General features: G+C 35.8%; 1 protein-coding gene across 1 annotated transcript in view; it reads right to left on the bottom strand.

The window, feature by feature from the left end:
* AChE-2 (acetylcholinesterase 2) overlaps positions 1-25,228 on the bottom strand; it is a gene marked incomplete in the record, with an annotated part of 134,894 nt that extends 109,666 nt beyond the window's left edge. The window contains 1 exon segment of the mRNA NM_001040230.1: positions 23,884-25,228. Coding sequence (NP_001035320.1) covers positions 23,884-25,031 — 1,148 coding nt within the window.
* Positions 25,229-26,884: the final 1,656 nt, after the last annotated feature.

The raw sequence follows: 26,884 nt of genomic DNA, 5'->3' as shown, positions 1-26,884 counted from the left end.
ATCGAGTAAAAATATTCAAATCTGAATTGAATTTCGAATCTTTTAAATGAACGAATATTCGAACATTTGGATCTCAATTGAGTACCCAGATCTCAAGTAGTATTCGAATTATAATATTCTTGATTCTGTGTATTCGAACAGTAAGAGTTTATCGAGTACTTGAACATTCGAATATTTAGAATTATGAATTGAGTATTCGAGTATCCAAAAATTGAATGAGTATCTCAGTATTTTATGATCGAGTGAATATATCGAAATATTCAGAATTGAATTTCGAATCTTTTAAATGAATGTTCGAATACCTGAATCTGGACAATCGAATATTCAGATCAAGTAAACGAGTATCCGAGTATATTCAACTTCGTCAGTCCATAAATCTGAGAATTAATAAGCATCGAACATGCAACATTATCCAAAAATACTCGAAAAAGGATCGAGCAATACTCGGAACGAGGAATTTAATTCCAAAAATGAATTTCGAGGTTGCCGCGAAATTTTGGATAATCGAGGAGATTCGACTTCGCTTAATGAACGCATCCCGTCGCCTTTCGCCGAAAGAAATTACGGTGGACAAAGCGTAAGAAAGGGAAAGAGGTGGCTTTTATTCGTCGCGTCGTCACTTTGCACAGTGGAAAGTACTTCTTTCCGCCGCGCGAGACGCGGTTAAAGCGTTCTCCCTTTGATGCTCCTCTACAAAGCTTTCGTCAAGGCGTCCCTCCCCCCTCCGTCTCCTCTTCTTTCTCGGGTCAGAAGCGCGAAAAAATGGCATCCTACGTCCGAAAAAAACAGGCGACATTAAAGCAGGAAACAAACACGCGAACAACACGCGTTCCTATTATTAACCATCGCGGTCTGGTTTCTCTCCTCTTTTTTCTTTCTCTCCCTCTTTCTTCCATTCCCGAAAATGGGATTTTTTTAAATAAGATTTTTTATAAGCAATGTACGCGAACACTGAATGATTAATATTTTTATTCTTGTTCTTTTTTCTTGATACTTGCGTATCTACTTTCTTCGTTGTAATTTCAACAAGATTTATCACCGACTTTTGCTCTTCTTCTATTACTTCTATTCTTTTTCCTTTTTACATATCTTTAACCAGTAATTTCATTTTATTAAATTCATAACTCTTCCACGTTATGTAATCATCACCTTTTTCAAGGAAAATGAAAATTTCTCAAGATAAAATAATTAAAGGAATTAATTTTTAACTCTCGATGGAGAGAATCGAATGAATACGTAACCAAACAATTGTTGAAATTTTCAACAAAAATTGGAAATTGAAATTGCAATATTATATATATCGCAAGTAGAATAAGAGAAATTATCGAAATTCCAAAGGGGCAAAGGTGAAAATTGAATTTCCACGCGAGGCGATGGTGGATAGATAACTCCGGCTGACCATGTTTAGGATATCTAACAATGCGTATAAATTGATATCCACCTATATTCGAGTGTCCTACACCAATCCGCAGACCACAATTCGGATAATCGCTCGTGAATGCGTCGATCGAGCTTCCACCAGCGATATTTTCGTCCCTCTGAATCTCGAAATCGTGTCCTCAGAGTCCTCAGCGAGGCAACTCTTACGAATTCCATCCATCGATCGTGCCTCGAGACAATATCCTCGGCAAAGGGTGCGTACATAACCTCGAAAATGTGTTATCACAATGATAATAATATCTTGAATTCGATTACAAATTTTTGAACAGATTTGCTTTGAATCTTCGAAACTTATCTCTCGTTTGTTATTATGTTTGTAACGTGAAACGACATTGCGATAAATCTTTGCTGCTTTCGATCATAGAATTTAGGTTAGGTGGTTTATTTTAAGCTTGTATAAATATAGGTTAGATTATTTCCACGGCTGAATATTCATATTTTTCGTAGTTTAGGTTACGTTAAATTTTCAACTTCATCCCATCGAAATTCTAGTTACTAATTTCACAACTAAAATCATCCTTTACCATTACACATTATTCGTACGTATGTATGCGCATAAAATTCTCCCCACGAACTCATTAGCAAACTTAATCGGTGCTGCACCTTCGAAAGCACGCAACACTCCTCAAAGTTGGTCAAACGTGTATATATATATGTGTGTATATATACATATATATGTATAAAACGTAAATCCATTTCGAATTACGACACGGTACACCCGATCGAAAGTCAAATAAAGAATTTCAAGCGAGCGAGCGGAAATTAATTAAAAGAGGTTCGAACGTGGCTCGAAAATACGAAACCTAACCTTACTTTACACCGAAGAGAAAAGCGAGCGGGGAAACGAATCGAGCTTCCAATTCTTCCGAGCAGTCAATTAGAATTTAGTCAATTAGAACGTTCCCGGCCCGTTATCGAGGCGATTCGTCTCAATTTCCGCGGGTCTGCCGACCGATTTCATCCATTTCGCATCTGTTGAATCTGGCGCGTCGCCAGATTCTCTCTCTCTCTCTCTCTCCTTCCTTCCTGCAACAACGTTAACCCTTGTTTCTTATTCCGTGGGGCCGGGCGTGCGTTCGACAGCTCGCGAAACTTCCTTATCGACCGATTATCGACTTAAATCGACTCGAGTGGTGGAAAAGAGAGATGGCTTCCGACGGATGTCGTGTTGCATCGATTCGAACGGAGCGGTGAAACGGAAAGTATCCGAATGCAACGAGATAGTTGCGGAAACGTGTTGAAAAATATTCGTGAAATACTGGAAATACTGGAGATTTTTTTTTCCTTTTAAAAATTATTATAATAGTTATTCGATTTCATATTTACGTTATTGAGTTGGATTTTATTTATTTTTTTTTTTTTTTGGTTCGATGTAGTAAAATTTTTTAATTAATTCTCTAATTAAATAATAGCAGGTTTCACTTTCATCGAAAGTAAAATCGTTGCTGAAATTAATCCTCGACCGATTGAATAACATTTTATTCAATTCGATAGACGAAAATATATTTAATCGACTATCTCGACTTTTAAAATCTACGAATTAAGAACAAATTCGAAGTATCTTAATTATAAGTCGGAAGGGAAAGATTCCAATGATCGTTTTAAAAAATAAAAAGAGAATGTCGTTCGAAGGAGAATTCTTGAAAGAGAGAATACTTCGAGTTTGTGAATGGCAAAGAAGTTTGTTGTTCCCTCCAAGGGGCAAAGTGTTCGTCGATCGAAATAGCGAGGAAACAAGCGGATCGTTTTGTGATTTCAAAGATGGCCGATTCGATCCCTTAGATAACCGTGCACAACACGAGCTCTTCGCCGTCCACGATTCTTGAAACGAGAATGCACGCGATTGTTATCGACATCCGTCCAAATCCCACTCGAGTTGTATCCCTACGAATCGAGCATACTTTTTCTCGTACGAATGCTTGGCAACATGTTGCTCCTCTCCCCATCATAAATCATTCTTTTCCAGTCTCGTTTGCAATGCAATGTTTTTGGATGTGAAAATCTATCTTTTCATTCGTTAATCGTTGCCATTGCCTTAAACTGTTAAGCTTCGATGGATCTACAATTTTTAATTTTCGGTCGATTCCAAGTTTCAAATTATTGAAATTTATGGATGATTGGATATTTATGCGAAATTTTTACTAAATAGAAATTTAGTATCGTGTTGCACTTTGAATATCAAGTACTTTTTTTTATATACAATTTGTAGATCTCTATATAATTAAATATCATATATAAATCATTAAAACAAACATCCTAGCAGTTTAATAACGAGATCTTGTTTGATCTTGATTCTTTTCGTGATTTTTTCCAATTTTATTCGAAATTTTTACAATTTTTCAATTTCCAAAGTGAAGAAAAATTTTCTGAAGATGTTCTCGTTTTTATATTTCTCCCTAATTTTTTACATATTTTTCACAAACTATTCACAATTTTTACGAATCATTCCCTCTTTTGGTTCCAACTTTTGGCACTCTGAAACATAGGAGATGAAGGATGGAATTTTGTTAAAAAAAAAAAAAAAGAAATTTACATCTCTGGGGAGTAGTCGAAAACTCTCTTTTACTAATCACTGGACCAACGAGATCCATCCATTATCCACTTTTGTGCACGAACATAACCTCACTTTCGAAAAAATATTTGACACGTACGATATTTCCATTAAAAAGCTGTTACGAGCTTTATAATCGGGAATCTACGAACGAATCCCTCGAAATCGTTAAATTAATTATCTTTCCACCCCATTCGATGACACGATGAAAGCTTTTTAACATAAACGTTCACAATTGTACACTATTGTTTCGCGCAATCGGGGGTTGATTGTGTTTGGCGCAGCCATTAGATGATTTAGGATTACACGATTAACGACAGACAGCATAGCAGCAGCACAGCCCATGAATATGCAATGCTTCTTGTTTCCATCATTCGTACAACCGGCCCAGTTTTCCGAATTGATTTCATACACAGCCCGACCGCCATTTTCTCACCCAACAGTGTCACGTTACCCGTGTCAAAATGGCGTCACGTTACGGCTTTCATCCGATCTTCAGTTTATATTTCGCCGCAAATTGTTAATAAGAGATGAAAAAATATCGTCTACTTGGCAATCTGACACTATAATCATTCATAATCGTTTAAGAGGGAAAATTGTATTATATTTGAATTTTTTATTTCGTTTATTAGATCTTATCTCATCAAAGCGTAGCTTTGCAAATTATTTTCTTCAATTATCGCTAAAATGAAAATTATTGGTATTTATAATATTCCATTTAAAAGGCAGTTAGTATATCTATATCACGCCATTCAAAATACATTCGAGAATTGTTCTCTATCTTATTTTCCTCCAAATTCATCGAATCTCAATAAAAGTACTATAATTTCCAGAAAGAAATCCTAAATATAGTAATAACATCAATTTTTTGCAATTATCGATTACACATAAATCTTGTCTTAAATTCACTTTCCTCCACAAAATTAATTAAAAAAAAAAAAAAGAACGAAATCATGTGAAAGAGGGAAGACACAATTCACTATAGACGAGAAAAAAATATTACAAAAATATCCTTGAAGCCATTCTTTTCAAATCTAATAAAAGAAAAAACAACGAAATCATACCCAAAAAAGTGGAAAGAGAAGACTCAACATCGTCCTTAAGCGTCCAGAAAATCATCAAAATCCATCCAAGTAATTCACCATCGACGAAAAAATATCACAATCTTTAGATCAACTCTTTTCAAACCTAATAAAAAAAAAAAAAAAAAAAATGAAAATCACGCGAAAAAGAAAAGACACAATATCGACTTAAGCGTCCAGAAAATCATCAAAATCCATCCAAGTACCAATAATTCATCAGACGAAAAAATATCACGATCCACTATTTTCAAACCTAATAAAAGAAAAAAACAACGAAATCACACACAAAAAAGAGAAAAGAGATAAGATTCAACATTGTCTTCAAGATTTCAGAAAATCATCAAAATCCATCCAAGTACCAATAATTCACATAGACGATGAAAAAATATCACGATCCTTAGACCCATTCTTTTTAAACCTAATAAAAAAAAAACAACGAAATCACAAAAAAGAGGAAAGAGATAAGATTCAACATCGTCCTCAAGCGTCCAGAAAATCATCAAAATCCACCCAAGTAATTCACCATAGACGGAAAAAATATCAATCTTTCCAAAATAAAAAAAAAAAAAAAAACAAGAAAATCACGCGAAAGAAAGAAGACATAATTATCGTCCTTAAGCGTCCAAAGACGAATCAAAGACGGAATCTTGGAACGTGCCGACAACTGGTTGGAAAACAAGTGCGGAATCGAAGAGGAGATGTAGGAAATGGCGGGTGCACAGCACATTGGAGGCGCAGCTGGCTGCGGATATACGAGCCAATGTATACTAACGAGGTAATCTCTGGCTACCTGACGTTCCACCTATCGTCATACGTTGCGCTACGTGTTACGAGGCCGCAAGAATGGATGCGGCGGAACAAGCCATGGGAACCGGCCATGTTGGAATTCTGCCAGTGATTGGCCAACGCGGCATTTTGCACACAGAAACGGAAAACGGAAGAGAAGGGGGAGGAAGGGGAGAGGTCGGACAACGCGAGGTTCGGCTAACGCGTTCTTGATCGTGCGATGGATTTTAATTACGATCCAATCGCGATCCTCTTCGGATTCCGATTCTTCCATCTATTTTTGTCCGCCATGTTACCGGTTCTATGTATAAATATAACTGACGAGTATAATCCGCGGGATGTTTCCCCGGAATCTTGACTGATGTACGCGTGTGAGATAAGAAAATTAATTACGAGTGCATTAAGAGTGGAAATGTAAAATGTGAAATGGAGAATTAACGGCGAGATCGTTATCCTTCCCGTTCCAAAATTTTAATTTTCAAATAAGGAATCTAATAGTGAATCTAAAATATAATATAATGATTTTAAGAATATATAATATATAATACTGAATCTAAAATATGATATAAAATACTGAATCTAAGAATATATAATATATAATACTGAATTTAAAATATAATGATGAACCTAAAAATATACAATATATAATATTGAATCTAAAATATGATATGTAATACTGAATCTAAGAATATATATAATATATAATACTGAATCTAATATATAATATATAATAATGAATCTAAGAATATATAATACTGAATTTAAAATACAATAAAATATAATGATGAATCTAAAAATATATTATATAACATTGAATCTAAAATATGATATATAATACTGAATCTAACATATGATATAAAATACTGAATCTAAGAATATATAATATATAATACTGAATTTAAAATATAATAATGAACCTAAAAATATACAATATATAACACTGAATCTAAAATATGATAATACTGAATCTAAGAATATATAATATATAATACAGAATTTAAAATATAATGATGAACCTAAAAATATACAATATATAACACTGAATCTAAAATATGATAATACTGAATCTAAGAATATATAATATATAATACTGAATTTAAAATATAATAATGAATCTAAAAATATACAGTATATAACACTGAATCTAAAATATGATATATAATACTGAATCTAAGAAAACATAATATATAATGCCAAATCTAAAATATAATATGTAATAATGAATGTAAAAACGAATTTATAATACGATAATGAATATATAATATATAATAACGAACCTAAGATACGAAAATATATTGGATATGAAATAGTTAAATATATATACTTGGAATGAAGGAGCGTCGAAAACTAATATCAAGTAACAAGTTCGAATAAAAAAAGAAAAAAAGAAAAAAAAAGAAATCTGGAGAACTCGCAATACCTTTATCCTTCGACTCGGTTAATAATTCATGCCGTAACTAAATCGTGATATCAACCACCACCATTTATCTTGCTCACGGCGCGTTAAACTGCACGAAAACACGCATAAGAATGATGTCACATCGTCGCGCGTGTAAAAATCACGAGTTTTATTATCGCGCCTTCCAACTTTACTATCACTTAAATCGTGCCTAAAGGGGAATACCTCCAAGCTTCACTTGCGTTTGACGACTTGTTTCACAACTCTGTATCCTCTCCGATATATTATATACGCGTATGTATAACTTGTTTTGCTTCCTTTACAACTTTTTCCCACGTTTCCCAAAGTGTGTCAACGACCGATTATTATCCAACGCGAAAATGGAAAAACGTTTCCAAACGTTCTTCGGATTCTCCTCCTCCGATTATCGCGGCCGGAATATCGGCGATAAACGGTTGGATAAGCAAATTATATCGCTGCCAGACGATTTCTCATTCACTTCTATATATTCGCCTCCATCGTGAAACGATCAACACGATTTCCCCAATTTATTGAAAAATTCATTACGACTCGTCGACTCGAGTTATTAATTTTCCGCGTTTTACAAATTATTTATATTGCAAATAAAATGTATAAATATAAATTATACATCGATCGTTGTGTTGTTATATTATAATTAATAATGATGTTTTTAGGTACAAAATTTTGATTTTCTTTTTTTTGAAAATAATTCGAATGATGGAAAAGTTACTTGAGAAAAAGTTAAGCAAGCAAATCGATAGTACTTTTTTATTCTCTTTGGAATTAAGAGTAAGAGAATAATTAGTCCATATGCATATTAACGAGCAATAATTTTTCTTTTCGAATATGTATTTGTATGTAAAAATCAAGTAAAAACACAGGGTATGAATAAATCGATCATTCGTTATAACAACACGTTGCATACCATATCGTTTTAATTTTCTTCGAATCGAACGAGAATCGTACAATATTTTAACAAATAAATGTAATTTCCAGAAAAAACTACCCTTCGTACGATTTCGAATATCAAAATGGATACGCAAAATTTGCCCAAATAGAATCGATAATTGCTTACTTTTTGACTTTAAGAAGACAAAAAACTTTTCACATACACAAGTTAATCGAAGACTCGACACTGATCAATTATCAAGCTCGAAATCAAACTTACGGCAAATTGATATTTTTAATTTCGTTGACCTAAAAACTTCTCTTATTATAAGACGATGGAATTCGAAGGAATTAAATTATTCAGAGGAGGAGGAACGTAAATCTCTAATTCTTTGGGCAAATTCGAAGAGCAAGAGAATAAGAGAATAGCAATTAGACTTTAAGCAGGGGCCGTAAATTGTCACGTAACGCTTCTGGATAGGATTCGTGATGTCGTCGAATCGCGTGTCAGAGAGAGAAGGAAAAAAGAAGAAAAAAGGATCGGATGCACGAATAGGTTGAAATCGGAGCGCGATCGTGTCGCGCGCGGATTTTTTCGCTGTGAACGACGATCATCGGCGTTATCGGGCTCCTCGATTTCGTGGAAACACGAAACACGTCGTCACGTGACAGATCGAATTCATTATCGCATCCCCAATCGTCCCGTGTTTCTCGAAATTCCTTCCTTTTCTCTTTTTATTCTTCGCGATTGAAAACAAGTGAAAATATTCAACATTTTTCTCATTTTCTTCTTCTCTCTCTTCGAATTTCTCACACGATTTTTCCACTCGAATCAACCGATATAAAGAGAGAGTAAATTGATGTCAATATAGCACGAAAGAAAAATTAAAAAAATCAAATCTGATCCCAGAATCAATTTTTGATTCGATTCAGAATCTGGTTGGTTAACACATCATTTATATAACACACTTTTCAACTTTTTCATCAATCGTTCGATACAGCAACCGAGATTATAATTCGCAAGGAGGGAAGAGAAGAGAAAATCCGCATGATTTTTCCACGTATCGGGTTTGCCAGCGTTTTAAAAACTCGATGGGGATACGAGAGATGAGGGGCGAATCGCAACAGCTGGCCCAGTTGTCGATATCAGATTAAAGGATCGAAGCGAGAAACCGACGGAAGGGAAGATTACATTCGCGTTCCGAGTGATACGAAGGCTTGCCTTCGTGGGAAAAACGCCCTCCATTTCAAAAGGAGGAAAGAAGAGAGAGAGAGAGAAGGGGAGGAAAAAGATAATTAACCAAGTGCTTTTTCCGCGGAATTCTTTATGACGCTTCCAATTATCCGATGCGTCGGTCATAAACTGAAAAAGAGTTGAAAAAACGCACGTTTCTCTATCTCTATCTCTCTCTCTCTTCCTCTTTTTCTTTTTCTCTTTTCAACTGGAAGTATCATTGGGAGTTTTCGAATCTCGTTTCTTTTTTTTTTCTCGTCGAGGAAAAAAGGTGCACGATGATGCATTTCCAGTGAAAGAGAGAAAGAGAAGTCGACCTGTTTTTTTTCTTTCCTTCCTTTCTTTCTTTTTCTTTTCGCTTCGCGTCAATGACACGCCTAGACAGTTATATATAGAGGCATCGGGTCGAAAGGAAATTTTTCTACCCAAGGGAAAGGAAAAGTATGTATAACGGGTGTGGAAAGCATTAGGGGAGGAATAATTAATGAACTTTCTCCGTGAGAAACTCTCTCTCTCTCTCCCTCTGTCTCAGAATCGCCTAATTACCTATTGCATCATTCATAAGTGCGCGAAAACTGTTATTCCCCCCTCCTCATCCGTGTAATTACATCGCGATGGTTAATCACATTAGCAGACACAAGTTGTTGAGGAACGTTGAGGAACAAACCGGAGTATCGATCAGAGAACGACGGAGAAATTCTCGGCGAAATATCTCAAATTTTCCTCTGTGCTTCGCGATCTCAAGTTATTATAAGCGAATATATATATATATATATATATATAGTCAAATATAATATGTAAAAATTGTACTTGTGCAACTCGATTAGAAATTTTAATTAAAAAGAATTGAAGGAAATTTGAGAAGAAGAAAGTAAATTTACAAACGATATTTCTCTTTAAAATTTAGACGAAAGGAATGAATGAAACTTGCGAGGAGGAAATTTTGGAAATTTTATTTATCGAATAACGCAAATTGGAAGGAAGGATTGCGCGTGAACGTGATCGGTAAATGGGTTAAAAGGATAACCTAATTGCTCAACCGATAACGTATACCGCGAAACGTAGTTCCCTCAAAGATTTAAAATGATAGAACCCGCCGCCTTTGAAAGATACGAGTAGCCGAGTCATTAACGAAAGGCGGGATTAATTAAAGGAGTGAACTTTTTCACGGAATTCCTTTCCCGAGAACCCTGTGTTTAATCATCCGATGTACTACTACCCGTTAGAAAACCGAGGATTAGTTGGCTGGATCGCCTCCAGTTATAACGCGAGAATTCATGGACGTCATATGGGGTCTAATTAGTCGAAATGATTTTAATTAAAACCGCATCGAGAACCAATAGCCTCATTCCTCTGGCTATTGAATTTTTTTCTACCCTATCTTCTAACCCTTTTTCCATCACCGTAAAGTCATTTTTTTTCTTTTCACGCTTCTACTAATCCTATCAATTTACCTTCGATTTTTCCACATATTTGAAAAAATTCTTGAAAAATTCATCTTTTTTCGATTTGAAAACTTGAAATTTGAATGGAAACGAAGATGGAAAACGGGAAACGCTTGTTAAATATACAGAAAATTTGGAAAAAATGAACTCGTGAAAATCGAAGATTCGAACCCAAGTCATTCGGATTGCAATTCCAACGTTCTACCTATTTCGCCGATTCGTCTACGTTGTTACGTCTCCTAATTATTTCGTTATAACTCACACAAAGACTCGTAATTTGATACGAAATTTAAATTAAAGAATACCACGAAAAAGAATTCTCCATTCTCCCCTATTCCATCGATAATGAAAGCACGTTTCAAAAACGGAATAGGGAAGAGATCGAGGTCTAAAAGATTCATCGAATCTTGCATCGAAGACGTCGTACTTTGGAAACCGGATAAGAGAAACTGCATAATGGAAACGACCGAGGGTTAAATAGGCCGACCGTGCCTCTCCTCCCTGGATGACCTTAACCCTTTGACGAAACATATCTCGAGTAGCTGGCTTCGTGACACAGAACGAAGCCCTTCGGCTGTCTGTGCCTTAAAGCGGAACGACTGGATGCCAGTGTTCGATACGCGATAAGGCACGTGTTATCCCCTCTTGGGACGTGTTAATTTGAAAAAAGAATCGATCAAACGTCCGCCAGGCCTTGTATTTAAACACGTGGCAAGAAAATTCCAAGCGATAATTACTACATAATTAATTAATCCAATAATAATTCAAAGAAAAGGATCGATTGACGTTCTGCTTTTCTCGAAACAGAGTTATTATTTCACTTCTCTCGCAATAATATTATATCCATCACGCCATAAAATTACGAATTTTTCTTACCTTTCTTTTGTTCTATTCCTTTAACTCTCTTCCCAAAATGATTATATCGTATTTTATTTCTACGGATTCGAAGAGTTAATTGTTCACGAATTTTTTACTTTCTTTTAATCTTCTCGATCGTTACACGAGCAGCACAGAAAGAGAACTTGTACTGTTCATCGATGAATCAAGACTGTGCTATCCTACGTTATATACTTCCATCGTATTCGAAATATAAATAATATAAGAAATGTATACAAACGATCAGTTCATCGAGCGGTTAATAAGTTTATACACGTGTAACGAGAATAACAATTCTTATTAATGCCTCGAATAATCAATAATCCAATCCTCGAAACATAAATCCTTCTGTTTATCGTTCCAATAAGCCCCCCAATAAGTGAAATCCGATATCGTTTTAAATTCAGAGACACAATTTCTATTACTGCTGCATCTTCTCCATCGAAATAAAGAAACTGAGCATACAAATGAACCAATCTGTATATAATATCGAATAAATGTGAATAAACATGGATGTGAACTTATTCTCACGATCCAGATCGATAACAGTATCGATCATAGCATCGAGGAATTTAAGTACTCGCGTGACTGACTTCGTTCATTATGTTGTTAATGAACCGCGAATCTTAATAAAAATCTGGAGGGCCCTGTTAACGTAGCGTGCTACGCCTAATGGCCACGAAAACTTCTTGCATTAATCGATTCGTGAAAGAGAAAACGAGCCGATTTAGATTTAATCGATGTTCATCGATGGAATGAAGTAGAACCGGTTATTATCACTTTACAATTTTTGTTGACAATCACACAGCAGTGTGGACCATGTAATTCGAATATTCTAAATCGTAAAAATGATTTTTATTTACGAAATTAGGTTGAAGTATTTTCGAAATTATTGATTATTTCGATGCAATATTAATATTAAAATCCCGTTTAAAAACGCAAGGCCACGAGATATTTCTATAAGTTTCTTTGATAGAGGAAATAGTGGAAGAATTATAATTCGAATATTCAAAATCGTACAAATTTTCATTAATTAAGTGGAGATAATAATCCAAGATTGAAATATTTTCGAAATTACTGATTATTTCGATGTAATATTAATATTAAAATCCCGTTTAAAAACGCAAGGCCACGAGATATTTCTACAAGTTTCTTTAATAGAGGAAATAGTGGAAGAATTATAATTCGAATATTCAAAATTGTAAAAATAATTTTCATTAACGAGATTAGATGAAGATAATAATCCAAGATTGAAGTATTTTCGAAACTATTGATTATTTCGATGTAATATTGATATTAAAATCTGGTAATAATATATTTAACTTATTTCGTGTACAGCTATCCATCTCTTGATTCTGTTTAAAAATACAAGGTCACGAGATATTTCTATAAATTTCTTTGATAGAGGAAATTTGTAATAATGAAAGGGTTATAATTTGAATATTCGAAATCGTAAAAATGATTTTCATTTACATTAAAATAATAGTCCAAGATTGAAATATTTTCGAAATTATTCATTATTTTGATATTAATATTAATGTATATTTAATTTATACAGCTATCCATCTCGATCCCGTTTAAAAACGCACTAAGAAATATTTCTATAAGCGTCTTTGACAGAAGGAATTTTTAATGATGAAATTAAATTCGAACATTTAATTAATTCGAATATTCAAAAACGATGCCACGAGATATATATATATACTACGTTTCTTTAATATAAATTTCTAAGAAATGTGAATACAATAGTTCGCCAATTTTGATTTCGTGTATTGGAAAGAGATCTCGTTGGACTTGAATTTAATAAAAATGATTTTCATTTACGAAGTTACGTAATCATCCAAGATTGAAATACTTTCGAAATTATTGATTATTTCGATGTAATATTAATATTAAAATCTGGTAATAATATATTTAACTTATTCATCTCGATCCTGTAAGTTTCTTTGATAAAAGAAATTTGTAATAATGGAAGAATTACAATTTGAATATTCAAAATCGTAAAAGTGATTTTCATTAATGAAATTAGGTAAAGATAATAGTCCAAGACTAAAATATTTTCGAAATTATTGATTACTTGGCTCCACCATAATGGAGAGCCACCATAATTCTTTATTTATACTGGATTTTCGTAATTAATAAGAGGATTGATTTGTGAATAGGTTTCACTTTATTCCTTCATTAGAAAATATATTAGATATAAAATCCTGTACTAAAACACGTAATGTGTCAAAATCATCTCGAATTGTATTGGAAAAATATTGAAAAAACAAAAAATCACTTTTATAATCCTCGATACAATTATTATTTCAACCAAACACTCGAAATTACGAATTATAAATTGAATATTGATGAGAAATAAAGAAAATTTTTACATATCTAGATAGAATACAGTGGATTTTAATCTAATGCATCGAGATTTACAGATTATTTTACGCGACGAATACCGATTACTCCAAATCGAACCAGCATTCGTTCTCTTCTTTCCACCAATGCTGGCCACTTTAAACGGACAATTGATAGAATTACTCCGAATATTTAATTAAAGATATCACGTTTGAACACCTGTTTGATCATCTGGGATCAGATTCAGACGATAGATCGGCAGAGCAACGAGGCTTAATTCGGTGGTAAATCATCCAGAGAGATACGAAATGGTAAATTATTTGGGGCTAAGTTCGGGACAGATTTGGATCACGTTCGAACGAGATCAAACCTCCGCGTTCATACCGATAAATTATCCCATAAATTTCGAATCTTTATGGTAATGGATTAACGCGTGAGAAAATTTTATTTTGAAACGGATTCGGGCAGTGAATCATCCGCGATGAGAGAGGGTAGGGCATCGAAACGATTCCTTTGGGATTCCCTCGCGATACAACATTCAATTAATTCGCGCCGCTGCGATTAAATAATTCCCGCAATTAAGAAGAAGGGATTTAAATTGGAGCAAGTTTCGAGGTGATAAATTTTTTTCCCCTCCACCCTCGATAAATCGTTTCCTTCCCTCGCCATTGTTCGAAAACCTGGCTTAGTATCCACCACAATCCTTGTAATAACGCGAGAGAGATTCGTAAACCGCTGTTATATCCTCCTCGATATAAATGAATCGATACAAAGAGGGAAAGAAAAGAAGGGAGGAGAAAAAAGAGAGATTTTTTCGATCGAGACATTTGAAAATATCGATAAAAATAATTGGAGGGGAAAAAAAGGGAAAATAAAGTTTCTCAATGGCAGTTATGATACTTATCGATCATAAAACGATCATAAAACGATCATGAAACGATAAAAAATTGATATGTGCAATAAATTCGAACGATTCTCTTCTGAAAAGCTTCGATTTCGATCCAGATTTTAATTTGATCCAGAAAAAAGGACAGAGAGAGAGAGAGAGATCCTCGTTTTTTTTGGAAAGTTTCTCGAGAGATCCGCGTGAGAATTTAGAATATTAATGAGATTTAATGAGATCGAGATCGTTCCTCTTCGATCCGTTTCGTGGATACGAAAAGGGCGAGCGAGTGACGAGGGAAAATAAATTTGTTCGTCCGGAGACGAAGATCTTTCCAGATACGATTTTCATTTTCTGAATATTCATGAAATCGCGGCACGCGAGTTGATCGTCTTAAAACGGCCGAGGAATCTCGATGAAATGCTGTTCCACTTGGCGAGCGGATCAACGATAAACGCGCCCCCGCACGGCGCACGCAAACGCCGCAGTAGCGCGAGTCGATCGTTTCTCGGCCATTCATGAAATTTCCCCGCCGATCGACGAACATAAATTCGACATGTAATAAGAAGAGATAACAATAAAAAATGCAAGAGAGATTTTTAACAAAGAGCTTGTTTAAACTTGATGTATTTTTAAAATTTTTTAAAGAGATAAATTTTCGAAAATATTCGAGAATGAGTAAACAAGAGATTTTATATTCACCTCAAATTTTCTAAGAAAATGATGGAGCTTCTTCCGAAAAGTTTTCGAAAATAAATAACAGATTTTATATTTACCTCTAAAATTTTCTAAGAAAATTTGAAAATGACCTCTCCTCTAAATTTTGAAAAGTTTCCAAAAAAATTCGAGAGAATTTTTCTATTTACCACCTATCTGATTTTCCAAAAGAATCGATCTGTTTACAATTGTACAGAGAAAAGAAAAAAAGAAAAACGTAGAGCGACTCGATTATTAATTTAACAAGTAACGCTCATTACACGAATATTAAAACGAGCGTGCGAAGGGAATAAATGGAACGCGAAAGATTAAATAAAATTTAGCCAGGGTAGGAGAATGAATATCGCGGTGAAGCTTAATGAGGATAGAAACAACGAGAGAGGACATTATGATCGGGCAGTCGCCTCTAATTACCGCGCGTAGGACTTTCCTCATAATTTCGTTTCGGTTAATATCGCGCAAAGGGCGATCCATTATTCGGTTAATAGCCGCGCTATGCGAATTTACGCTCGTATTATATAATCCTACAGCCTCGTCCATGTAATTATCGAGGCATCGTTTGATCTGGTTAATACCGGGTTTCGTTTCCAAGGAACCGTCGTCAAACGCGTCGTCTCGCCCACGTTCTTTCGAATATACGTATATACACACACGCACACACACACATACACGAGCGCGCGAAATGAGAATTAATTGTAATTTTTCATTAAACGATTTCGTTATTTTATCATCCTCTTTTTGACTTGCCGATAAAATTCAATCTCTCGATTTTGTTGAAAATGTTGAATAAATAATGAAGAATAATGATAAGAGGATTATATATATTTCCAACAATTCGTTCCACCGTTTTTTCATTCACGTCAACGACAAAACGACGCAGCACACGTTTCGTTTTTTTGCAGCAATCGGTATCAAGTATCAGCGATACATCGTTCCCCTGAATGGAAAAATTGTAGAGATATATACAAAAAAAAAAAAAACACGATTACAATTTTTTTCCAACAATTCGTTTCATCATTTCTCACTCGGGTCGCGACAAAAGTTCGAGGGAAAAAAAAAGAAAGAGTAGGAGGAAGAAAAAAAAATCCAAGGCAAAATCGTTAATCGAATATCAATATTTACGTTTGTCCCGTAAATTGAACGGTTATATTCAAGAGGGATAGATTTATACTGAAAATGGATTCATAATACAACGATATTCGTCCCTGTCTTATTTTATTGTCTTATTTTTCCTCTATTTTTTTCCTTCTTTTTTTTTTTTCGCGTCACAACACTGGAGTATTTTTTCCCTTTTCCCTCTCCAAAAAAAAAAAAAAAAAAAACGATTCTCGTTTTCCCCGCATACGGAACAGAATGTAAATAGAGAGGTGGCAACGACGAGTGGGACTGCCAGTTTTTTCCTGGAAAAAACGGGGAGGTAGAGAAGGGGGAGAGGGAGAAAAAAAAATAGAGAGAGAGAGAGAGAGCTTCGTTTGTCCCTCCCATAACTACATTTCTCTCCCCCCTCCTCCCTCTTCCCTTCCTCCTTGTCTCTCTCTCTTTTTTTTTTTTTTTTATTTATGCAAATGGCACGTAGAACCGGTGGAAATTCTGAAGCGGAGTCGGGTCAAGGGTGAAGGGGACTTTCGCTTTTCATCCTGCCCAATTTTCAACGCGACGATTTCGAATAAATCCCCCCTCCTCCCTCCTGAATTCCACGTTGAATTCACTACTCCTGCTTCTCCTATCTTTTTCCGCTATTCAATGCTTTAATTCTGAAACATCCCGTTGAAAACAAAAGGGGAAAAAATCGACCATCCATTAACCGTCGAACCGTATTGGAGCGAGATACGAGATAGGGGAGAAATATTAGGTAGAGAGAGAGAGAGAAGGAGATCGATTGTAGTATAATACAGTGGTTTGGATTTATTTAATGATATTATTCTTCACGTAATGTGGATTAGATTTGTGAGACGATATAAAAAGAAATATTGAAAGGACATTTGGATAATTGAGGTTAAAGAAAATTTTTATTTCGTCGTTAAATTCTTCTTCTGATTTTTTTAAAGATTGAAGAAGAGAGAATAAATTCCAATCTTAATTCGATGCACGTGGATATCTATACAGAAAAATAAAATTCCTTTTTCGATTCTCGTCTATTCTTGAAGTGTTTTTTTTTTTAACACTTATTGAAGTTCCCTTCGAGAAGAAGAGAAATATTTTCCGTGGCTGGAAGAAAAAATTCCGACTTTGTAACATGATCGACACGAGAAAGATAATCCCTCAGCAAAACTTTGTTAAATTTTTCGATCTTCACAACTGGAGAGCTGGAGAGTTCGTGGAGGAAAAACAAAAATCGAAAAATATTTTCCACGGAACGTAACGGAGTGGAAGGGAAAAAATTGCGAATTCAATTCCGGATCCAACGGTTTTCCATCGTCAAATAGTTCGCTAAATTCTTCCATTCTTCGATTCTTTGCAAGCATTGCAACCAACTTTTTTTTTCTCTCTCGTGAACAAAGCGAAAATAGAAAATATTTAATTTTATTTTCCATAATGTTCCATTAAAATTCGAGCATTTAAAATCGCGGTGAAGTTAAGAAGCAGGAAGGGAGGAGGAGGATGCGCGAAGAATTTGAATCCGACTCGCTAGATTTTCCAAAGTTGGCGCGGGAGTTGCTCGTCGGGAAACAGAATTGAACCTTCTCCATGTTTGAAAACACGCCATGTTTCAACGCCAACTTCCATTCCGCTCCTCCATTCCTCTCCAAACCTCTCCCCGTCGCACCCTTAATTTCCCGGATGGCGGAAGATTAATTAAACAAATCCCATTTTCAATTTTCTGTTCACCTCAGCAACTCAACCTTCGACACTGTTTCCCCTCCCCTTCATCTTCCATCGTTATTTCTGTTTGCTTGCACGCGTTTGTTCCCTGGCAAACATACCCTAAATTCGTTTGTCAAACGTAGATTTTAATATGGGAGGAGTGCTTTGTTTCTTTATAAGCGAGAAAAAGATAATAATCTCGTTTTCTTTTTTATCACTTTTCGCAGGTTCGTGAATTTATAATAATTCAGGGGCAAAGAAGACACGTACGTTTTCGTGAAAATCGAATTAATTTAGCGAGAAAAAGTTATCCACGTGTGTCTATTGTTTTTCATTTCATATTCAAGTGGATGAAGTATTAAAATATTTAAGTTAAAAGTGAAAGTAAATTAGATTATTTAATTGAACGTTAAACATGATTCAAGGTTAGGTGTGAAATAAAATATCTTGTTAGATGGATCATTGAATAGAGTTGGATAAAGTAGAACAAAGAAAAATTGAATCTTATTTACAACTAATTTACATTTAATTTCTGTTGTAAATTTAAGTATTAGGAAAATATAGTTTTGAATTATATAATCTAGAATCTCACTTACAATGTTCAATCTAATTTAAATCTATATTTGTGAATCTGAATATTGAGGTGTTAGATTAAGAAAATATTATTGCTGTGGATAAACCCTTAAAAGAAATAGAACCTTACCTATATCTAATCTATATAACATGTCTGGAATGTTAGGTTAGAAAAGCACGACTTTGAATATATAACCTAGAAATTGAATCTCACTTACAAATGCTTATATCTATAACCCAATTATTTCTAAATTTAGAAATCTATTGAAATATTAACATCTTTTTGAATAAAAATTGAATCTCACTTGTAATGTTCAATCTAATTTAAACCTACATTTGTGAATCTAAATATTGAGGTATTAGATTAAAATAGAAAAATATTACTACTTTGAATAAATCCTTAAAAGAAATAAATAAAATTATCTTACCTACACCTAATCTGTATTACGTGTCTGAAATGTTAGGTTAGAAAAGCACGACTTTGAATATATAACCTAGAAATTGAATCTCACTTACAAATGTTATATCTAACCCAATTATTTCTAAACCAAAAAATGTGAAATATTAAGAAAACATCTTTTTGAATAAAAATTGAATCTCACTTGTAATGTTCAATCTAATTTAAACCTATATTTATGAATCTGAATATTGAGGTATTAGATTAAAATAGAAAAATATTACTACTTTGGATAAAGCCTTAAAAGAAATAAATAAAATCATCTTACATCTAATCTGTATCTATATTACATGTCTGGAATGTTAGGTTAGAAAAGCACAACTTTAAATATATAACCTAGAAACTGAATCTCACTTACAAATGCTTATATCTATAACCCAATTATTTCTAAATCTATTGAAATATTAACAAAACATTTTTTTGAATAAAAATTGAATCTCACTTGTAATGTTCAATCTAATTTAATCTACATTTGAACCTACATCTAATTTAAATCTATAGTGAATCTGAATATTGAGGTATTAGATTAGATTACAAAAATACTACTGCTTTGGATAAACTCTTAAAAGAAATAAATAAAATCATCTTACCTACACCTAATCTGTATTACATGTCTGAAATGTTAGCACGATTTTGAATATATAACCTAGAAATTGAATCTCACTTACAAATACTTATATATAAATATTATCATATATAACCCAATATTTCTAAATCTAAAAATCTATCAAAGTATTAAAAAAACATCAACATTTTGGATAAAACATAGAAACTGAATCTAGCAATCATAGTATTTCTTAAAATTTTACATTTCTAAAGATACGTTAGATAAAGAAAAAAGGGGAAAAGCCTAGAAATCGTATCTAATTTGCAACGTCGTTATCTAATTAACGTTAACTAACGGCCCGATTTGTACGCATTCTTAGGTTAGGCCGGTGATAAATGGTCACGCCTAAAGGGCACGGTCGTGAAATTACCATGTTCAACCCATGCACGGGGATATCGTTAAGCGGTTCAGCATTAGAGCGACACTCAATTGTCAGTCGCAACGTGAATTTGCACAGGTGTCAGGCGCAAGATATCATATCGAACGGTAAACTCTGAATGGGCCAAATTACTGATGCAAGTAACGTATATATATATATATATATATATATATATATATATATATATATATATATATATATGTATCTCGCGATGCGTCAGATCGACCCAGAGTTACGTGAAATGAATTCATCTCTATCTCTCCCGATTATCTGTCGCGAAGAGACTGTATCTTTCCCCGTCCAGTAATCTCTCAGATCGCTCATTTTCCCAAACGTGCAAAATCCCAAACTTATTCTTTTACATTACGCACGCTTGTTCCATATTAAATACGATATAATTTAACACGCAACTCGCGCAAATACGGAGAGGAAGAGAAATAATCGAGGAAATAAATTTAAAAATTTCGAACGATATTTCCAACAAATTGTAAATAAATTTTTTTTCAGATATGAATATATGCCAATTTAGAATAAAAAAAAAAGATGAAATTACGTATATAATTCGAATAAAAATTGTTATTGAGTGTAAATTATTTTTTTCGTAATATATGATGCTTGAATTCTTGAAAGGATTATCGATTCAACATACGTTACATTAGGAAAATTATGATAAATATTTCAAAAGTACAATATATTTTTCATAATAGTCGAGTATTTGAACAGGCTTCAGTAAAAAAAAAAAAAAAAGAAATCTCACAATCTCTCCTCTATCCCACATTTTATATCTGAAAGAACGTTTCGCGGATGATCTACTACCGTTCTCTTTAGGTATAAAATTAAATCTTGGCAAAAGTGGATTCGAAAGGGGGAAAAGTAGGTTACCAGCGATTCTACAAAAGAAAGTGGCCACAATCTTCCTAAAACCGATACTTTATGCGATCTGGCTAATCGTGGCCGGTACCTACACGTTTCCAATTACCAATGGAAGGATCTCCTCCTCTTTTTCGAATAGTTCAGGCTATTCGGGGGGTAACGAGAGGTTCGGTAATACGGGTTTCCCAGAGAGCCAGCTATCGACCGACTGACATTTAAAATCGTTTCGAAGCGAAACCTTCGGACGGAAAGACTTATTCAATTTACGAAACAAAGAGAAAGATTTAGAAAAAAAAAAAAAAAGACTTACGAATTAACCTATCCTAACCTATCCTCTTAATTATCGCTTCTTTTCTTCCTTTTGCTTTTAAACTTGGAAATATAAAGTTTTCTTGTTATTTTGACCCGATTAAAGATGCTATAATATAAATGTATTTATATCACATCACGTGTCAAAGAATAATCGAATTTGATCGAAAGAGTGGCATGATAAAAATAATTTTAAACAAATGATAGTTATTTATTATATATCCTCATTTATATATACCAGACGTGGGAATTTTTGAAGAGGCGGAATCCAGTTCCAATTTCTCGAAAGAGAAAGTTTCCAGATCCGACGATTCCGTTCAAGCGAGAACAAATGGAGGCTCCTCAGATTTTTCTGAACGTTACGCCAAACGAACTCGATTAATCATTTAATCTCGCGTGATTGCGTAATTTTTCCCTCTCCTCTCTTTTTCCTCCTCCCTCCTCATTGAGAAAACCCAACAGGTTTTCATCCCTTGTTCTCCTCGATCGAATATTCGAGGAGAAGCTCGAATAAGGGTGATTTATGACGCAGAGAATAATCATCGAGTGTTCCAAACGAGAGAAAAAGAGATATCGAGAGATACAGACGAGATATATATATATATATATACTTAATTGTATGTCGACTCCACTCGAGCAGAGAAACTGTTATTAATCGACATTTGGAAAATCGAAAATCGTATTTCTTTCTGGCCGATCGACGCCATCTTCATACACGTTAATATTTCACGAAAATTTTCGTCGAAATTATATATTATTTCAGAATAATATATTGAGTTAAATTTTTATTCTTATTTCAGAATAATATATTGAGTTAAATTTTTATTCTTCGATCCTTGATCGGCTATCAATTCTTAGATTCAAGATGTCTCGCTTTAAATCTCCTCCCATTATTCGAAATTCTCCCTCTTCGAGCTACTATCAATAAAATTCGACCGAGAAATACAAATTCGAGGATCTGATTTGTTTTTCCTCTTTTTTCTCTATTTCCAGTGCTCGGCAAGAGCGAGACGTTTATTATATCCAGATCCCCGAGGCATTTAGCAAAGGTTAATTAGCCAGAGTGGGACGACGCGCGGTTTTAAGAAAGCCGTGGGCTTTAATAATTCTCTTCGAAAGGGCGGGCTTGTGTTAGCCGCATCCGCGGCTTTTCATTAACAAGAAAGGGAGGATCACCCGTCGATATATATATATACTGGGGAGGGGAGGAGGTTTTATTATCCAACAGCGATATACCGGAACTATTGTTCTCCTCCTCCCCTCCTTTCTGCTCGTCCACTCCTTCTGGACGTTCCTTCCTCCCTATCCATCTAAAAGTAACATTTCGAAACATCCCCTTCTGACGCGAAAAATATATATATAAGTCTTCTTTCCTTCTGGACTTCTTCTAATTCGAATAATTATCCAAAAGTAACGAACGTTTCGAAACACCTTTCTCCTTCTGATGCGAAAAATATATATATAAGATAACTATCGGCTATTTATCTAATATCCTTCTTCTTTCCTTCTGGACATTTCTTCTAATGCGAATAACTTTTCCATCCAAAATTAAAAAACGTTTCGAAACATCTCTCTCCTTCTGATGCGAAAAATATATATATATATACATATAAGATAAGATATATATATATATAAGATATCGGCTATTTATCTAAAAGTAACGAATATTTTAAAACACCCTTTTTCTTTCTTCTCATTCATTCCTTCTAATAACGAATAATATTCCATCTAAAAGTAACGAAACACTTCCTTCTTCTTCTTGTCCTGTCCTTCTGATGCGAAAAATAAATTTATAAAATTAACTGATAGGCTATCAGTCTAAAAGTAACGAACGTTTCGAAATATCCCTTCCCTTCTTCTTGTCCTTCTAATGCGAAAAAAAATATATATATAAAACTAGCCAATTTAACAAACATATCGAAACATCCCTTTTCTTTCTCATTCCTTCCTTCTGGACTTTTCTTTTAACAGCGAATAACTATCGGCTATTCCATCTAAAAGTAACGAAAATTTCGAAACACTTCCTCTTTTTGACATGAAAAAAAAATATATACATAGAACTAGCCAATAGATTATCCGTCTAAAAGTAACGAACGTTTCGAAACACTTTCTCCTTCTTCTTATCTGACGCGAAAAAAATATACGTATAACTAAAAAAGAAAAGGGGGTGTGTTTTTCCATCGAAGACGGGGAGACTAGAAAGAAAAACTCACCCTCGTTCTCGTTGTTACCGATCAGTATCTCTGTGTCCTTGAAGTCCGCCTCCCTCAACAGATCGAGAGGATGCTTGGGAAGGAAGATACCGTCGATGGTGGGCGCCGAGGGGAAGCCTAGAATCCCCCAATAACTGTTCCACTGTTGAACGGATATGGTCTTCGCGTCCACGGACCTCATACACGCCATCACCCTGGCCGGGTTCTCGTTCAGCATGGTCGAGTTGCATCCGCAATCGTCGACCAGTATCGTCGCGACCTCGTTCGCCTTCTCCCCGCTCATGTAACTCCAGGGAGCGTTGAGGGTGCCGCTCTGCAGTATGCCGCGGCGCACCAGTCCCCTCGTCACGGGCGAGATGAGGTGCAGGGAGACGGAGCTGCCCCCCGCCGACTCGCCGAATATCGTGATCAACTCCGGATCCCCGCCGAACGCCTCGGCGTTGTCCCTCAGCCATCTAAGCGCGAGCGCCTGATCCCAAAGACCCATGTTCCCCGGCGCCTCCTCGCTGTTCGTGAAGTGTTTGTTCAGATAGAGGAAACCGAACGCGCCCACCCTGTACTGCATCGATGCTATTATAACGTTGCTCGTAGCCGCCATTATGTCCGCGTTGTACACGTCCAGGGTTGCCGTGCCGCTCATGAACCCACCCCCGTAGATCCACACCAGTAAAGGGAGCAAACCGTTCCTGGGACCCCCGTTGCCACCCGGCGAACCGTCTCCCTTGTGCCTCAATCTATACTTCTGCGGCACCCATATGTTCAGGTACAAACAGTCCTCGGATATGTTGGTGTTCGGGTTCCACATCTCCTCGCCCGGGAACCCGGGGAAATACTCGTATCTCTCCTGGTAGCAACTGTTCGGCAACACGGTCGCGTTCAACACGCCGTGCCACGGCTCGATCGGCAACGGTTTCCTGAAACGGAGGGGGCCGATCGGGGGTTTGGCGAACGGTATCCCGTAGAACACGTGCACCTCCTTGTCCAACACGGTGCGGGGGAAACCGCGCACGAGGCCGCTGGTCGTCTCCACGACCAGGGGGTCGTTGTGCACGTTGCCCCTCTGCGAGGAGGGAACTGCGTTGCCCCTGCTAGGACGCGTGCACGAGGAGAGAAGGAGGAAGAACAGGAGTAGGATCCTCGTAGTCATGTCGATTATTTAGGGGATGATGGTTTGGGGGTAGGGTAGTTTTCTTTTTTTTATTAGGGAGAGAGAGGATATATATATATGTCTGTGTGTGTATATATATATATATATATATATCCTGGCGAGGAAGGAGAGAGAGAGGCTCAACAAGTTAGCGAGTGGGGGACCGGCCGTGGGAGCCGGCTTTTGCGCGGAATCCTCCTCCTCCTCCTCTCCGTTCGCCTCCGCTCTCTAACCACGCCGTGTCTCCCCGTGTCCCTCCTCTCTCGCTCTATCTAATTCACCGTGACCTTACAACACGCACCTATATATATATATTATATGTTGTATGTACAAACTTTTGTATATATATATATACACGCACGCGCGCTCTCGATATCACCTCTTTTATTTTCCTCTCTCTCTCTTCTCCGAAATTCTCTTCTTCGCTCGTCTCTTCTTCTTCTTCTTCTTCTTTTTCTTCTTCTTCTTCTTCCTCGTCTCGGTGGTTCCGTCGTGGTGGTTTCGTTCGTTGGAAGGATGGAAGAGGAGAGAGAGCGCTGGAGAATTCGATCACTGGCCGGGGGGAAAAAAAGGACGATTCGCGCGACTGCGTCGCGGAAAGGCGAGCGAAGGGATCGCGCGCAGATCGAGGCGGGCAAGAGGGTAAAATTTTCGCGCGGCGGCCGGCGAGCCGCGTTGCACGGGGTCGACTGATGGAGGCGGTAGAGGTGGAACGGAGTCGAGGTGCGCGTTTGCCTGGTAGCGGCGGTGGTGGTGGTGGTGGTGCTGGTGGAGGTGGTGGTGGTGATGGAGTTGGCGCAAGCCTCGCGACCGTGCATAGCGATGGCCATTCGATTCCTTTCCTGCTCCAAACTTCTCGGCCAATTTCATTCTTAAAAGATTGCCGTCCCGTTCGAGAAAGTTTTCAAGCGTTTTCCGAGTTTCGACAGGGGGGGTTGTTCGCGATTCTATCGGGGGTATCGAATTTCAGGATACGTGTTGATCGAGCGCTCGTACCCATCGCTAATCGCGTCCAAACATCCCCACCGTTCTTCTGTTTTCCACGCACACGCGAAATCTTTCGGTAAAGTTTAAAAATGGTTTCAACGAAGGTTTGTTTCCTCGCGATTTTCTCTTAGGATCGGATAGAAAAATCGGTGAATTTTCGTGAGTCGATCCTATGTTTTATACCCATCGCTAGCTAATTTAAAAAAATTGCTGGGGATATCTATCAAGAAACTTTAAACGTTTTTCAAAGTTACTTCTTCGATGTAAGATTAGAATATTCTTAAGTAAATATGTTTTTTAATCGTATCTAAATGTCTCTCATTTTCAACATTTTCAACATTTAGAAGATTTTTCTCTACAATTTTATCAGGATATTCGATAATCGTTGAATTTCTAAAAATATTGTTTGTCCTCTTGATCAAGCATTTATATCTCTCGCTAATCTAAAGATCTTATTTCCAAAGTTTCCAATATTTCGAAGATTATTCCTCCTAATTTTATCAAGATAAAAATTAAAGTATCGTTAAATACATTTCCAAAAATATTATTTATCCTCTTGATCAAGCATTTATATTCCTCGCTAATCTAAAGATCTTATTTCCAAAGTTTCCAATATTTCAAAGATTATTCTCGCAATTTTATCAAAAATTCAACTATCGTTAAATACATTTCCAAAAATATTGTTTGTCCTTTTGATCGATCGTTTATATCCATCGCTAATCCAAAGATTCTCATCTCGTTTCCAAAATTTCGAAAAAACTATTCCTCGCAATTTTATCAAAAATTCAACTATCGTTAAATACATTTCCAAAAATATTGTTCGTCTTGTTGATCGATCGTTTATACCCATCGCTGACAATATACAG

Source organism: Apis mellifera, linkage group LG8 (genome assembly GCF_003254395.2).
Source record: "Apis mellifera strain DH4 linkage group LG8, Amel_HAv3.1, whole genome shotgun sequence".
Classification (NCBI taxonomy): Eukaryota; Metazoa; Arthropoda; class Insecta; order Hymenoptera; family Apidae; genus Apis; species Apis mellifera.
This window is presented reverse-complemented; position numbering and strand designations above follow the sequence as displayed.